At 41.1% G+C, this 15,780-nt stretch overlaps 1 protein-coding gene across 1 annotated transcript in view; it reads right to left on the bottom strand.

Moving 5' to 3' along the window:
• Window positions 1-15,780, bottom strand: part of LOC102197344 (voltage-dependent T-type calcium channel subunit alpha-1I-like) — a 154,277-nt gene that overhangs the window by 52,000 nt on the left and 86,497 nt on the right. Inside the window, exons 15-20 of the mRNA XM_013914563.1 lie at window positions 12,811-12,881; window positions 12,041-12,539; window positions 10,971-11,071; window positions 8,982-9,105; window positions 7,735-7,803; window positions 857-1,035 (exon numbers count right to left, since the gene is read on the bottom strand). Coding sequence (XP_013770017.1) covers window positions 857-1,035; window positions 7,735-7,803; window positions 8,982-9,105; window positions 10,971-11,071; window positions 12,041-12,539; window positions 12,811-12,881 — 1,043 coding nt within the window. The remainder of the gene's footprint in view (window positions 1-856; window positions 1,036-7,734; window positions 7,804-8,981; window positions 9,106-10,970; window positions 11,072-12,040; window positions 12,540-12,810; window positions 12,882-15,780) is intronic.

Here is a 15,780-nt window from a genome sequence, read left to right as displayed (position 1 = left end):
ATATTCATTCATTCCTAGGACTGCGCTCTTCTGGACGGAGATCTCGGATGTTGTTCCTGGGATCTGTTGGAGCCACTCGTCCAGCTTGGGGGTCACTGTTACCTTTACCTTCCACATCTTCTCCAGCTCTTCTCTGGGCCCTTCGTTCTTCTCCAGCTTCTTGTGTTCTTTCTTCCTGATGTTGTTGTCATTCAGTATCGCTATGTCTATCACTACGACCATGTTCTTCTGTTGTGCAGCACTACTATGTCTGGTTAGCCATCACCAATTTGTCCATCTGTATCTGGAAGTCCCAGAGGATCTTAGCTCGGTCATTCTCCACCACCCTTGGAACAACTGGGACTTGATAACCAATCTCAGATGGGGGTGATGATATCTCCCCTCGGACCTGTCGCCCTGAGTCCCCCTTGCTGCAGCATTTGTGTTGTACCTCTTATTTTATCAGTTTCTCAGATCACTAATTAGGAATTTTGTCCCACTCTTTTTAAAGCATTTCTCAGTCCTGAGTCTGAGATGTAGCTCTTGTTTTTTTGCAGTTTCTCACACTGCTTCCTCCTGGTGAATCGTTCTTGCAGTAAAATGATGCAAAAGTGCTTGTGTGACTGGGTGATGGAAATGATTCCAAATTGTTTGGAAATGGTCTCACAACCGTTCCTAGATACAGTCCCTTTTTGTGAACAATGTTGATCAGGTTTAATGTTTCAAGCTACCTAATGCTAAGCTAACTAAGCTAAGTGAGTATTATTGATCTTCAGATTGCAAATATTTTCCTAAACTGTCCTTTTCCTTTTTAGAAACCATCCTGATGGGGCATGCAGTGGGGAAATGTGAAAAAATAACTGAAAGTCCTTCAAACCTGAGAGGACGGAGTGTCCTGAGCAACCTGAGCACACGGAGAACCCCGAGGATCTTAGCCCCACCCGCCATGGACACTACGATGTCAATCAGAGACACGAAGACCAAGAAACCATCTAGAATGTTCCAGCTGCTTCTCAGATAGGCAGTTTCCCCCAAATACAGACCCATAGACACCACCTGGGGAGATGAAGGGAGAAATGATGAGGAAATGCAGAAGTGAGCAGATGTACACAGGCACACACACTCTTTGATATTCAAATTGCTTACTTAGCTTCTCAAACAGGTATTTCATTTCATATTGGACAGGAGAAGAGACTTAAAAAAATAAAACAGTTGGTTTGTAAGCGAAACTGTGGTTAGACGGGACACAAGGAAAGAAATAAAAGGCAGTTATTAAAAGAAGACCAGGCAGAAATCATGAGCATACTTCAAAATGGGAGTAGAATAAAGATTCCATAATGAAAAGAAAACCCTATTTGTTTGTGCCGTTAATCAGCTTTCATGTTGACACCGAATCTTGCTGACCACTGTGACTGGAGCAAAAGTCTATGAATAAAACTCGAGGAAAATAGTTTACAATTTCATTTAGATGTAGAGTAGTCTGCACTGCTGACAGTGCAATGTGCTACTTCAGCAGTCTGGCCAAATCTTCTTATGTCAGGCACTTCCACATTTCGGCTTTACTAACTGCCCGGACACAGAAGCCCAAACATAAAGAAGAGATGTTCGTCGAAATCGAGGTATGAACGTCGTGCAGTTGTTTTTTCTGGTTGATTGTTCTATCAACTTCTAGTTACAGCGAGATGGGAACTCACAGTCGTAGGAAAACTCCTGAACTACAAAGAAAGGAAACGAGTGAGGTGGGTGGGGAAGATCAAGAATCTTGTATAAACTGTGGGAAAACTACCAGCTGGTGGAAAGAAAGACAGACATAAGGGCAAGTGAAAAGCCCCTGAAGTGGCTCAAAAAGACATTTGGAAAGTTTGGGGGAGAAGAGTTGACTTTCAAAGAAAAGTTGCGTGGCAGATGGGTGTAAGCCACATCATTTGACACCTGTCAAATGCTTTCATGGGATGGAGCAACTTCGGTGTTGCTGTCATTTCACAGCAAAACTTGCGAGATGCAGAAAATATCACTAGAGCCGGATTCTGGAACGCTTTTACATTATATTCTGTATCAAGTAAAGTCTTTCAGGCAGAGCATTTATTTTACTATTTTACTACGTTGATCACTGAAGGACAAACAACTCCAGCTGCTTATCTCAGCTGTCATTATGTGTCCACACCACATCAAGTTATCGACGCTTACAAAAATTTTTTCTGGTCAGTCGGTGCTGTTTTTGCCACTATTAGCTGTGAGGAATGGGTCACTTTTAAAGCCAGGCTCAAGTGGCTTCACCAGGAGTTTAAATTTCTGGCATTTTTGTGGTGGCATCATTTTCTGCCTCAAAATAAATAAATAAATACGTTTAAAAAAGAAGAAGACGAAACTTAGTGTCACTCAGGACAAAAAAAATGGTAGTTTGACAGTTTTACACCACCAGCCTATCATAGCTGTGTCCAACAAGAATCCTTTTATTATTACTTGTTATTATTGTTATTATTATTATTACTTATTACTTGTTATTATTACTTGTTACTTTTACATACACAATATGTAAAAACTGTGTATGTTTCTGTTCTGTGTCTTTGTATCTTGTGTCCTGTTTGTTTGTATATGTGTCTTTATTGCTGCTGTTACACCCAAATTTCCCCTTGTGGGACAATTCAAGGATTATTCTATTCTGTTTTGGCTGGAGCGTCACATCAGTACATTACATGCAGCTTCATCTCTTTTTAGTTTATTTTTAGGGCTTTTTCTCACTTTTATAAGACCTGGGCTGCTGGACTTGGCCTTGTGGCATGTGGTCGCCTGCTTAACCACTGAGTGAAACCAGAGCCCTAATTGGCACCTTTAAAATTCACCATTACAAAAACTCAAATGACAGAAACAAAACAAGAAACACACTAAATAAAAATATGGGAAGCCCGTCCTTCAGCTAACGTGGTGTAAATCATGACTGTGAGTATATATTTTGGGGATTAACACAGATGAGATATGTACAGCAACAAGTTGGTCATGTCCTCTGTGCTCGGTCTATGTTAATGCTTTGAGAATTACAAATCAACTGTTATAGTATTAATAGCAGCCAGCAACACGGAGGCCCCCGTGGGACTACTGGAGTGCTGTGGACCTGCCATTAAGCAGATTAAATACGATAATAAAAATGATAGTAGGTCTATTGTCAAAGCATACTTGCCTCCTCTCACAGCTGTTATCCAGCTCACAGCTTTACAGTAAATTCATTTCTTATTTACACTCAAATTCCAATTGAAATTTAGCTGAAAACGCTGTAATTGTTGCTACAGCGTATTTTAAATGGATTGTTTAAAAAGGAAGCTCTGATTACACCTACAGGAGCTGCTCACACACAGAAACCCAGGTCATGAAGCCCCCAGTGCACATTTTCTGTGCTGACACTCACAGAATCCCTTTAAACAGAGCTGGTCTGGAGTTTCAGTACTGGGGTAACTGGGATCTAACAGCTGTATTAGCCTGTCATGGATTTGAGCCTCAGTAAAAACACAAAATACTTTAACACAATACTTTAACCATAATGATAAGCTGAGCATAGTTTTAGTACACTATTTCCCACTTTAGCCTTCCCACACTACAAACCAGCTCCTCCCTGAGTGTTTGACAGTGCTGCCTGCTCTGTTCTCGCGCTCTCTTAGGCTTTCTACAAGTGTTCGTGAAACAATGAGGAGTTCCCCAGAGCCATCTCCCTTCAAATTGAAGTCATGTGCCAGCACACATTAACAAGTTAAATGACTTATTTCCAGTTTTTCTGAAGCTTTATTTATTTATTAAAAAAAACATTTTTGGGGGAAATAGTACTCAGGTCCCCTGATACAGAACGCTCACATGCTGTTTTGGGCAACTCCTCGTTTCTCTGAATTTTCAGTAATGGGGGTGTAGAGTGCAAAGACCCACAGGAACACAATAATTGCTACATTAATGGGAAAAATAGCAAGTTGAAATGAACCTGAAATTGCCTTTAATCTTTCCTAGCTGTGCACGTCTCAGTCCACCTTTCAAACTGAAGGATGTTTGGCGCTAACATTAGTCTGCTAATACCAAAAAGAAGAACAACTTAAGAGTCCTAATGGAAGGAGTTCTGACAAGCAAATGCTGTGAAGATGCTGGAGAGCACTTTAGTAAATGGCTTTCATTGTGCCTAGATTCGAGATAGAGACATATAGAGAGTCTTATGTCAGGATATAGCTCAGAAAAACTTGCTGAGTAATGCTACTTAGAGCTAAGAAGTCTGCCTGTTTTGACAGAGTTTCTTTCAGCCTTTGTTAGTGAGCTGCTAAGAAAGTGTTACGAAGCGGCTCTGAAAGAAAAAAAAAATGCTAATGTGTAGCATCAGCTTAAAGCTTGATGCTGTTCAGTTCAGAGCTGGATGTGCTGGGAGAAGCAAAAAAGAAATAAAAGAAAAATAAAGAAAAATCAATCAAAAGGGGAAATTATAAGAAATATAAATCGTTGCAATGAGAAAAACAAAACACAAACACAGTGACTTTAAATTGAATACATAAAAATAAATCAGTCCTATAGTAGTTTACAGAATCACAGCTGATTCTTACACTGGGTTTAGGGTTAAAGAAGGGATTAGTTATGCAAGCACAATTTATATTAAAGGTAAGGTTTTAAAAAAACGATGCCAGTGTCATAAATCCTTCCTGAAGTAATGAAAACACAGTTCTCTGTGTGTGTGTGTGTGTGTGTGTGTGTGTGTGTGTGTGTGTGTGTGTGTGTATGCGAGATAGGGAGAGGAACTGGGAGGGCGAAAGATAACAGATGTACCCCCTGTTTCTAATCAGAGTCTGATGTTCAAGGTCAGGCTCGCCGTGTGCAGGTAACAGTGTTTACACTGATTGCTGCTACTCATGTATGGGCTGTGCGCAAGTGTGTGAGTGTGAGGAGATGAGAGCGGGTCGTGTGTGTGTGATGGGGCGTGTTTAGAAAAAGAAACTGTAATTAGTGTGGTTGCTTGATTAGAGCTCCACTGAGAGAGATCAGACTGACCAGACTGGAACAACAGATTAGACAGCAACAGGAGGGGTGGGAAAGAGAAACGGAGAAAAGATGACGGGAGGGTGAGACAGAAAAGGACAAGACAGTCTAATGTGACGTTTTGCTCAAATAATTATAAAAAGAAAAAGCAAACAGCACTACAGGAAATCTTTTTTTTCCCTCTAAGCATTAACAGAAATGCAAAGACAGAAAAAAACTGTCAAAAGAGGAAAGAAGACAGAGGTGAAGAACTTCCCCAACAGTCAGACGTCACCCATCCAACGCTGGCAGGAACAAACAGTTTAACCAGAGCGACAAAACAATAAACAGCGTTTACACTTTATGGGAATGCAACTGAATAAATAAGTCTGTAAAGGGCAGGTTTGTCTGCTGAGATAAGAAAACATAGGTCTGCTCAATATGGTGACGCTGGGGTTCATAGCTGTTATGAATGGCCATTCGCCAAGACAATGTGGAAAAGTGTTTATGTTGTTCTTCTCACTTTCATTTTCTTAAAGTAAACTATGTGCTCAGACAGAATAAACACTGCTACACATACATCAAGGAATACAAACTACATCTAAAATAAATCTTATGTATCCAACAAATACATCCATTCATTCGCTTCCACTTGTCCTTTTTCAGGGTCGCTGGAGCCTATCCCAGCTGCCATAGCTGTATGTATAGGTACACCCTGGACAGGTCGCCAGTCTGTCGCAGGGACAACACACATTGTGGCAATTTGGATTATCCAATTAACCTATCCCCACAAGTTGCATGTCTTTGGACTGTGGGAGGAAGCCGGAGTACCCGAACCCACGCAAACACGGGGAGAACATGCAACCTCCACACAGAAAGACCCCGGCCTGATGGTGGAATTGAACTCAGGACCTCCTTGCTGTGCGGCAACAGTGCTAACCACCGTGCCACCGTGCTGCTTCCAACAAATACAGCTGAACAATAATGTTATGTGATCTTCAGAGACTAGTTCCCTGATTTATGACAATCCAAAGGGCAAAAGACAAACTCTAGCAGTCAAACCTGAGTACTGAGTATTTCAGTCACCTTTCTCACTCACTATGTGTTAATACAGCGATCCCGGTCCGTGAGTCTTTGGTACCGGGTCGGTTTCCCTGGGTCTTTTCCCATGTGTTATGAATAAATCTTCTTTTTTTTGGTACAGGTACTTATTTTGTTGTATTTATCTGCCACACATTAAAGGCCGGTTAGTGAAAATATTGTTGAAAATAAACCAGTCCATGGTGCAAAAAAGGTTGGGGACCGCTGCGTTAACAGACCTCTCTGCAATGAATCATACTTGTTATTAATCTCTGTCTCTCTTCCACAGCATGTCTTTTATCCCGTCTTCCTTCTCTCACCCCAACCGGTCGCAGCAGATGGCCCCGCCCCTCCCTGAGCCTGGTTCTGCCGGAGGTTTCTTCCTGTTAAAAGGAAGTTTTTCCTTGCCAGTGTCGTCAAAGTGCTTGGTCATAGAGGGTCATATGATTGTTGTTTTTTTTCTCTGTATGTATTATTGTAGGTCTACCTTACAATATCTATCTAGCTAGCTAGCTAGCTATCTATCTGACCCTGAATGGATTAGAGAAAATCCAAATGCAAAATAAAGCCAGACTTGTCTACATAACTCTTATTTTTCAGTCATTGTGCTCTGTAGTGTAAACACTGTTAAACACATATGCTTTCCGTGAGAGGCAACACTCACCTCTCCATCATCAAAACACTAAAAGATGGAAGATCTGTTTGGGAAAAATGGTGTTCCAAGGTGCAGCCAGGCTGTTCTGGCGACATGTGCAACGTGAAGATTTCACATGCTGCCAGAACAGCAGCTGTCTTCATTAGTATTTTAAAGTGTTTGGAAAAGGAAAATGAGCAAGCTCATAACACATTTGAGAGTGCAAATAAGCAGCACATGGAAAGACAAAAATAAAGCTAAACTAATTAAATTACAACGGAAGGCCCTGAATTTGAAATTAATCAAATGAATGTCGCACAGAAGATAAAGAAACTGAAGAGATTTGAACAAAGGAATGGAAGTTAAAAAAAGAAAGAAAAAAACTTAAAGATGTACGATACATAACAGCGAATGCAGCTCAATCTGGGGCAGCTGCATAAATGTGCACATGTGAACTCTGCGCTGCTACAGCAATGAGATGATCTCCACATCATTGTGCTGCACATGCCCTCATTATCCCTGGTAATAAATAAATCACTACAGGATTTCTACCATTGTGGAAAAGGCCTGAAGACACATGGGCCTCAATAATGGATGATGTCTTCTGGACAGCAGATCAGTGGATTAAAAAGATAATGCGTATGTGCACTGGTTGATTGGAAGGCCAGGAGCAGCTAAAGGATAGCTTAAGAGTGATTGCCTTCTAACTAACTTCATTATCTGGATGTGCATCGCTAATGGGGCATGTGCAACTGATTAATACGTAGGTTGCAGAAAGAGGTAGGAAAGGAAGGTAAAGATTGATTTTTTAAGACAACAGTAGAAGAAAGAATCCACAGGATGAGACAAATGTTTTAAAAAAGAATACAACGTGGACAGTAGCATGGAAATGAGATGAAAGACGAATGATTTTGGTGAGAAAGGAGACGAGAAGATTTCAGGAAGAGGGAAAGACAAGCAGAATAATAGAGATGGACTGAAAAAAAGAGGAGAGACTGGATAGGATGTCAAAGAAGGAAACCGAGATATGTAAGGAAGGCATAAAAGAGCAAAAGGGGTTTTACCTTGAGAGTCATCTCCCCAACGAAGATGGCAGTAAAGATGTAGTTGGAAATGGTAAGAAACAGTCTTTCCTGTAACAAAAGGGGCACAAACAAATCAAGGAGAAACTGTTTGATTTATTAGAAAAGAAGAGAATGATTAAGAGAGACAAGCAGAGGTGGCAGATTAAAGCCAGAAAAAGCCGTTTCAGAAATGATGACTTTGGCTTGAGTGAGAAGCTTTTAAGAAGGACACGAGCGAATCAATGTTTGTCACTGATCGCATTAGTCAGGGTTTTGTTAAAATTCCATCAAAATGAAATGCCAAACAAGTAAGAGTTGCTGTGCTTTAATTCGAAAGTTTTCATTTCACTTGATCACTTTCCTTGCAAAGGGCTCACTGTTCAATAATTCAGTGTTGCTTAATTACAGGAAGTGGCTTGAGGCCAGAATGCAGTAAGAACTTAAAGTAAGTGGGATTCTGATACTGATTTTCTATATTTAACTGCTTGTTGTCAACGAAGGAGTGAAAGGTACTTTTACCTGGATGGTAACAATTCCCCTGCTTTATTTGTACGTTCATTTGCTCTTTGTAAGCGAGCAGTCTCTCATTTTTATGACGGTTTCATTTCAATGGAGAAAGACAGAATATCACCAAAAAATGATAAAAAGCCCCACACTACATAAAGTTACACATCCCTATGGTGAAGCACGGAGGAGGAATCATTATGCTTTGGGCCTGTTTTTCTGATAAGGGTACAAAATGACTTCACTGCACCGAGGGTCCAAGTGCCATAAAATCCTGGATGAGAACTGGCTGCTCTCAGCCACAACATTAATGCCAGATTGTAGATAGGTCTTCCAGCATGACCTAAAACACACCACCCCAGCAACAAAGAAGCGGCACGTTAAGGTCAAAAACCTAAATAATTTAGAGAGTTCTGTAAAGAGGAGTGGGCCATCCTGAGATGCGTGCAAATCTGGTGACCAACTACAAGAAATGTGTTACTGCTGTGCTTGCTAACAAGCACAAGTCATGTTTTGTTTACTTCTTTCACTCAATGACATGCAAATTGTTTTAGAATTTCTATGTAAAGTATCTTTTTCTGCATTTTTGGTTGATCTATCGCTCTCCATTAAAATGAAACAACCATGTGTACATATAAATCTACAGACACACACATACACAGCATGCTTCTTGCTCTGTTTAGTACATGTTGAGTAGCAGTATTTGGAAATATCCACCATGAATTCAAAGCGATTCCTCTTACCAGGCTACCTTGAAGAATCTTTGGCCTCTCCAGAGCCACTGTGATGCAATTGAGGAATATGAAGGCCAGCACCACGTAGTCAAAGAGTTTATGGGCAATAACAGATTGGCAGAGCAGTCTGAACCTAACAAAAGGAAAGCAAAGTTGACATGACAGAACATAAAAGACATGTAAACGGGAAAAGGTAACAGATTTTCTCCAATAGTTTGTGTTCCTTTGTTAACACATGTCACATATAAGAAATCCCAAAGGAAATTATTTTATGAGTGAAAGAAAACACAATTTTATCTTTTTGCAGTATTTCATGTGATGCAAATCTAGCAAGAGAACTCATCCATAACGCAATTTCATCACATTGAAATCATCTGGGTTTTTTTTCATTGGTCAACATCTTAACCCTCATAAAAAGCTGCAAAGTTCCTTCCAACTACTACGGATCTTATTAACCAGTGTAGGTTATTTTTTATGTAGATATATTAGCGTGAATGAAACTAGAATGAAGAACAACGTAAAAAAATGTTTGGCCTCATGATCTGGGGGACAATACCAGGAGTTACCAGACTTTATAGTAGTTATTTAGCACTAGTTCACTTGTTTACTCTTCCCTTGTTATATCTTCAGTATCTTGAGTACTAGCAGTTGTTTAAATAGCCTGACCAGTATTCAGGGAACTTGCACTGCACATTTGTGTGTTTGCTCCAAAAAAGTTACAGGAAGGGTGCCGGGTGGTCAAACTGTCAGCTATAGAACCAGTAAAGAAAACATGCGGGTCCAGAGTGAAGCCCTCACACACCCAATCTCACGTCATCTGCAGGCTCTGATGGGAACTGAATACACCGACTGCTGCACTCGCTCTCTTGGCGAGGAGATCGATGTGCTAATCTGAATGCTTTTCCTCAAGACCTGGCAACTCTGTCTCTTTATCTATTGATTCAAATCTGGCAACTCTGTCCCCCCGATATTGATCATCACCAGCGGCTGTGTTGGCGTAAGCACTTACCCTACCCGAGACACAACTTTTAATGTTGGTTTCTTTCTCCTTCAGTATGTTTGCCTCTATTGCTTGTTAGAGTGAACACAAATGATCTTGACAAAACATGTGCACTCACACACATACACACGCTTACACGCTCCCACACGGACATATGCAAAGTCATCCAAACACATGTACAACCAAGCAACAAGACTTTACCGGCGATACGGTCTGACGCCATCCTCACACACATACACACAGCCTTTGCTTGACAGATGGCACCTGCCAGGATGCCAAAACACAGCCCTGGGGCCCGGCTTCCCTTAAGTGGCTATCAGCACGCAGGGAATCGAGTGAGTGAGCGAACGAAAGACTGAGTGATTTTTCTTTCATGTTGCTTTCAGGGAAGTTTCTACCGGCAATGAATTGAATTCTGACGGAAAACACAGCCCAGACTACCGCTCTGTCTTCAGAAAAAAAATGCTTTAGGAGGAGAATAACACAGCGACATCACTTTAACAAGCTATTTGCGAAACCAGGAGTTTTCTCTGTGGAAACAACACTCTGGCTATGCATCTTGTTGTTCTTCTACATTATCCAGCTAGAGCTGAAAACATTCGCAGACGTTTATTTTTCAGGGCCATTGGTCTTGCTTGATGAGCCTTTTTCCCCACACCCTCTTTGTCTCCATAGAGCCTTGGTAAAACCACTTTGCCAGAGCAAACAATTACAAGTATTAGCACATTAAGAGACATGCTTGTCTCTTTGTATGTCTCTTGCTAAAAGGTTGCATTTGTTGTACATTTCAAAGCCCACGTACAGAATGTTTTGAATTCTACAGTCATTTAAAGAAGTTCATTCGGGAAGATTTCTTTTCTCAGTTTAAATATAAAAAGCTGAAAAAAACACGTCATCAGGACAGCGTTCGATCTGCGTGACCGACTCTGGTTTGGCAGCACATGCAAGCAACCCTGTCATTAGATTTGAATTTGCACCTAAATCTGTGTTGCACTCACTTATTCTGAGGGGAGAACATGTAGACTGACCACTCCTCTCTGGTTTCACACCAGTCTGGCTTATACACCTCCATCATCTTCTGGATACGGAAGCACAAACTCTTCATTGGAGAGGAGGGAAAATACAGAAGAGGAATTAGCATTCATTTCTCTGAATTATTAGAATATTGATACTTTTCTGGTCAGAATATATGCCTTATTCTATCAGGAATAGTGCTATATAAATGCAATCCATCATCATTATTATTATTATTATTATTATTATTATTATTATTATTATTAATATTATTAATATCAACCAAAGTAGAATACATGAATTACTATTCTCTAAGATGGCTTCAGTGTGTTTGTAGACAAAGTAACAGTAAGTGCAAAGTCACTGCTGCCACAAATTCCTGCACCAAATCCTAAAATAATGATGATTTATGTCTTGTTTTGGTTTTCAGTATAATCAGGGCATTTTGGGAAAACCTCTATTTATATAAAGAATCTCTATTTATCGACCACAAGCAGCATGACTGAGCAAAGCCCCGAAGGCCCTCTCTTATTTCACTGCAGAAACAACAACAACAAACACATTCTCGACTCCTTCGTTTCTCATCTCTACCTGACACCTTCTGCACCACCTATAGCATTACCAAACTAAAGTGGCACCATATTATCTTAAAGTTTGTGTGAACTAAGCAGCAAACGTTGAAGTTAGATGGTTAAACTGCTAATGATGGGTTCAGCACCATGAGCTGCTGTTGCTAGGGTTTCTGAACTTGACCCATCCACTAACATGACAATATTATAAATACTGGAGCAGAAGTTGGAAAAAAGTTACTATAGTCACCTCATATCATTACAGTCTACAGTTTGCTATTTAGATCTTTCCTTCACCAACAACCATGCGTCTTCCCTAATGCCTGGATTTCTGAGTAATAATGAGATAAGGAAGAATTAAGGGAGTTTCTATGGTTATTCCTGTTTATCAATACAGCTATAACAAGGACCTGCTGCTTATCATTGAAAATCGATCACAGTAAATGAACCACTGCGCTTCAGAGAGCTGGTAGTAAACCACTTACATAGTCTGTTTCTTCATCAAGGTCTGTTCTGTCCTTGCGTGCATTGACTTGAGGGAAAACCTCAACCATAAGCTGAGTGTGGGGACCTGGTGCCTTGCCATTACAGTCCCGGTGATCCACTCCTAAACCGCTGCCGGCCACAGACCCTCCTGTAATGGAGCCCCCCGCTCCAGACCCACTCCTTTTGCCAGCGTCTGGGTGGATGGGAGGAAGGCCTGGCGGCTGTCCACCTGCCCGAAACAATTCAGGGAGTTCGAGGGAAAGAGCCCGCCGATCTCTCCTTGCAGCAAAATGCCTGGAGAGGAAAAATGGGGGCGGAGGTGGATGATGAGGGGGCAGAGGATGATGGGAGTGGGCTGGGTGGGAAAGAAGGGACTCCTGCTCTGGCGCAAAGGTGTAGGAGTGGGGCGAGCGGGTGCTGTGCAAGCGGAGGCTGCCTCCCACTGGAGGTAATCCGCTGAACCCATAGCTCCTTCGACCTAGGCTGTTTGAGCTAGACCTGCAGAGCACAAGTGATTAAAGGTACAATTAAAAGGTCATACATATTCATGAACGGCTTGTAAAATGTCAGTAGAACTGTATCAACAGAAGGCGATCAATACTGTTTTATAAAGTTTTATGTGCTAAGCATTTAGACTCGAAGCTAATAGGAAAATAAAATAACATCAAAGGTCTGATGTTTCCAAGGAGGTAATTACAGCTTAATGGTTCTGGAAGTTCGTTAAGGCAACAGCTGGAATCAGTGGTTGCAACTGAATTTAACTGTGTACCTGCGACTCCATCCAGACTGCGGAGGGAACGGACGCCCCCAGTTGTGGTAGTTGGAACTGCGACCGTGGCGCTAAAAGAGAAACGCAGCATTTCAGAGAAGTTTCTGATCCACTGAATGTCTCTCAGTGAGGTGTCAAAGACCCAAACACCCCAAAATTAGCAATGACAAATAAAAACTAAGTCCTAAAAAAATTGTTCACTCCTAGAATTTAATATTTTTAATTCAATGGATGATTGTATCACCTCTAGAGCGATCGACTTTTTTTCTGCAATGACTTTTTCGGCACTTACAGTATTCCAGCCAGAGACTAATGTCACTAAAACATTGGTTAAAAGGAAAATGGAACGGAAACAAGAGCGCGGCTGTTAGTGTATGTCAATTATCCACAAATTAAACAACAAATATAAAACAGCTGAACAAACGAAGTATAAATTGAGCTTTTTAAAAATAAGATTGCAGTGCACTGCAGGTTGTCATCTACTTTAATATACAAACCCCAGAGTGCCAGTTCCACTTAAAGGAACACCAACAGTTCTTTTTGTTTCCGCATGTCTAATCCTCTGAGCCTGATGGTTCTAATTATATGTTTTACCCTTGGAAATGTACATGTTGCCAATCAAAACCCGAGCCAGAGAATCTATGCATCGTCCTCTAAATAAACTGTAGCGAAGCATGAAAGCTAAATGTTAAGTAACACTTGAGTCCACACAGAGCTGCACTGCAGATCGCCCAAGAAGAACGGCGAGTGACAGACACCAGCTGCTGCCTTCACTTGCAAGCATATTGTAGCAGTTACAACTTTCTGTAAATCTGATCTAAAGGTCACTGGCTATAGATAGTTGTCATCAAAGCAAACAAATAACCACATGAACGATACATTTATATCACACACATTAGATTACACACATCTACTGCACAGTTAAACAACATGCAAACACTCTACAGGAACGTTTGTGTTGAGGCTCATTCTTTTTTAGCAATAGACAACGTTAGAGTGATGAATTTCCATCACAGCCGACAAACACATCATCTCATAGTCTGAGTGTCATTTCGTGGGGGGAAAAAAATAGATAAAAAGTGGTTCCTGACAAAACTTCAACCAAAAACACAAAATTTATACACAGCTCTCTCAAACGCTTATTAGTTGAGTGATGTAACCGGTGCCTACTGATATCAATAAACCTGGAGTGCTGTGAGAGAAGAGGAGGAGACTTCACAGTGAAGTGGATCTCGCACACCCACCGTGTTTAACATCGTAACCTTTGCGGTTGCTAAACCACAGACTTTCATCTCACATGTTTTCACTGCCCTCTTTTTTTTTTATTACTGAATCATCCTTCCTGTTTGTCTCCATCACCATCTCTCTCTCTCTGCTCCGTCTTTTTTTCCTCCCCTCTACTTCTCCCTGTCGCCTTTTTTCCCTTCTTTCTCCCACAGTTTCTCTGCGGATGAACAGAAGAAGGGAACAGTCAATTAATAGAAGTTACCATGGCAACTGTATGCCGAGCCAGCCCTTGTAGAACTGTTTCAGTTTTTCTTCAGTTCTGGTTCAGTGGACACAACAATAGGGGAATTCCTGCTGTGGATTTTTGTATACTATATATATATTACTGAATGTTTACAGGATGGTGCAAATAAATTGTCATTTATTAGCCTTAATTGCAAGCTTTTTTCACACATAAATGTCACCCATAAATAAATAGCAAAAGAGTGCTATGAAATTCTAAGATGCCATATAATAAGATTTGCAAGAATGTGCCTACTGCATGAGGTGTGGTCATAAAGTCTGCTTGCAGCATGGATGCTATTACTATTGGTGCTTCAGATACATCAGGTCAAGAGTGCAAGAAGCATGCACACTGGTTTATTGACTTTCAAGGGGTTGTGCACAGTGAATTCAATTCATTTCAATTCAGTTCAATTTTATCGATATAGAGCCAATTCACAGCAGCGGTTTTCTCGAGGCACTTTATATTGTCTCTCCTGAGGCTGCTCGGGTGGTGAGGGGGAAAGGGATGAGAAAAAACAAAAAGAGAACACAGAGACACCGTGGAAAAATAAACAGGACAAAACTAGTGCTGCAAAAGACAGGAAGTGCTCAGTGTAATCATGGGAAGCAGCATAACTAAGGTTCACCTGATCCAGCCCTAACTGTGACCTGTTAGAAAGGTTTTTGCTCCTAATACCTTTTCAACATTCAAGCACTCAGTACTGAATTCTCCTGTTGTGCTCAGTCATTTGAGGATCAACATTTGGCCAAAAAAATGAGCCCAGCTATGGCGTGCGGCCCCTGCTAACAGCACACTGACATCGTTCATCATGTGCCCTCGTGGCCAGATTTAGATCCTTTCAACTTCCAAAAATGAAATTAAAGTTCAAGAGTTGGTATTTTGACACACTAGAGTTCTTTTGCCTCTTTTTATTTTCTTGCTCTTTACCAAAAGAGGTCAAATCCAATACACGGTGGTCCATATTTGTTAAGTTTGCAGACAAAACAGGCACTGTGTCTCTTCCGAGTAGTGATGACCCTGCGGTGGGGGATTTCACAGAGTGGGTAAGCTGTCCTTCTTGGACACGAATGCATCAGAAACTAAAGAGATGGCGTTTGTACAGCAGAGTAAACACCTTTCCACTTTTGAGCTTCAGGTGGATGCTGTCTAAAGAAAAGCTGACCAACACATGTACTTTTATTGCGAGCTTCGTGGTTGTTATGTCGGCAGAACCTCTGAGTTTTTTTTATTCTCATTTTTTAGATTCTGGTTGGTCAGGCGGTGCAAGTCACTAAACCTCAAAACCAAGAACGGACTGGAAGATGTGACCCTGAATGACCTCCCTCTCTTGTGTAAGGTTAGGCCCAGTCACTCCCAGCCAACCCTCATCCAAGTAGTTCAAGCTGCTTGCTAGCCTGCAGGTCGGGTCTCATTTGGGTCAGCTGCCATTATTCTTTTAAATAAATAATTGTTTTTAA

Source organism: Pundamilia nyererei, unplaced genomic scaffold, assembly GCF_000239375.1.
Source record: "Pundamilia nyererei isolate P.nyererei 1_Seehausen unplaced genomic scaffold, PunNye1.0 scaffold00205, whole genome shotgun sequence".
Taxonomy (NCBI): domain Eukaryota; kingdom Metazoa; phylum Chordata; class Actinopteri; order Cichliformes; family Cichlidae; genus Pundamilia; species Pundamilia nyererei.
This window is presented reverse-complemented; position numbering and strand designations above follow the sequence as displayed.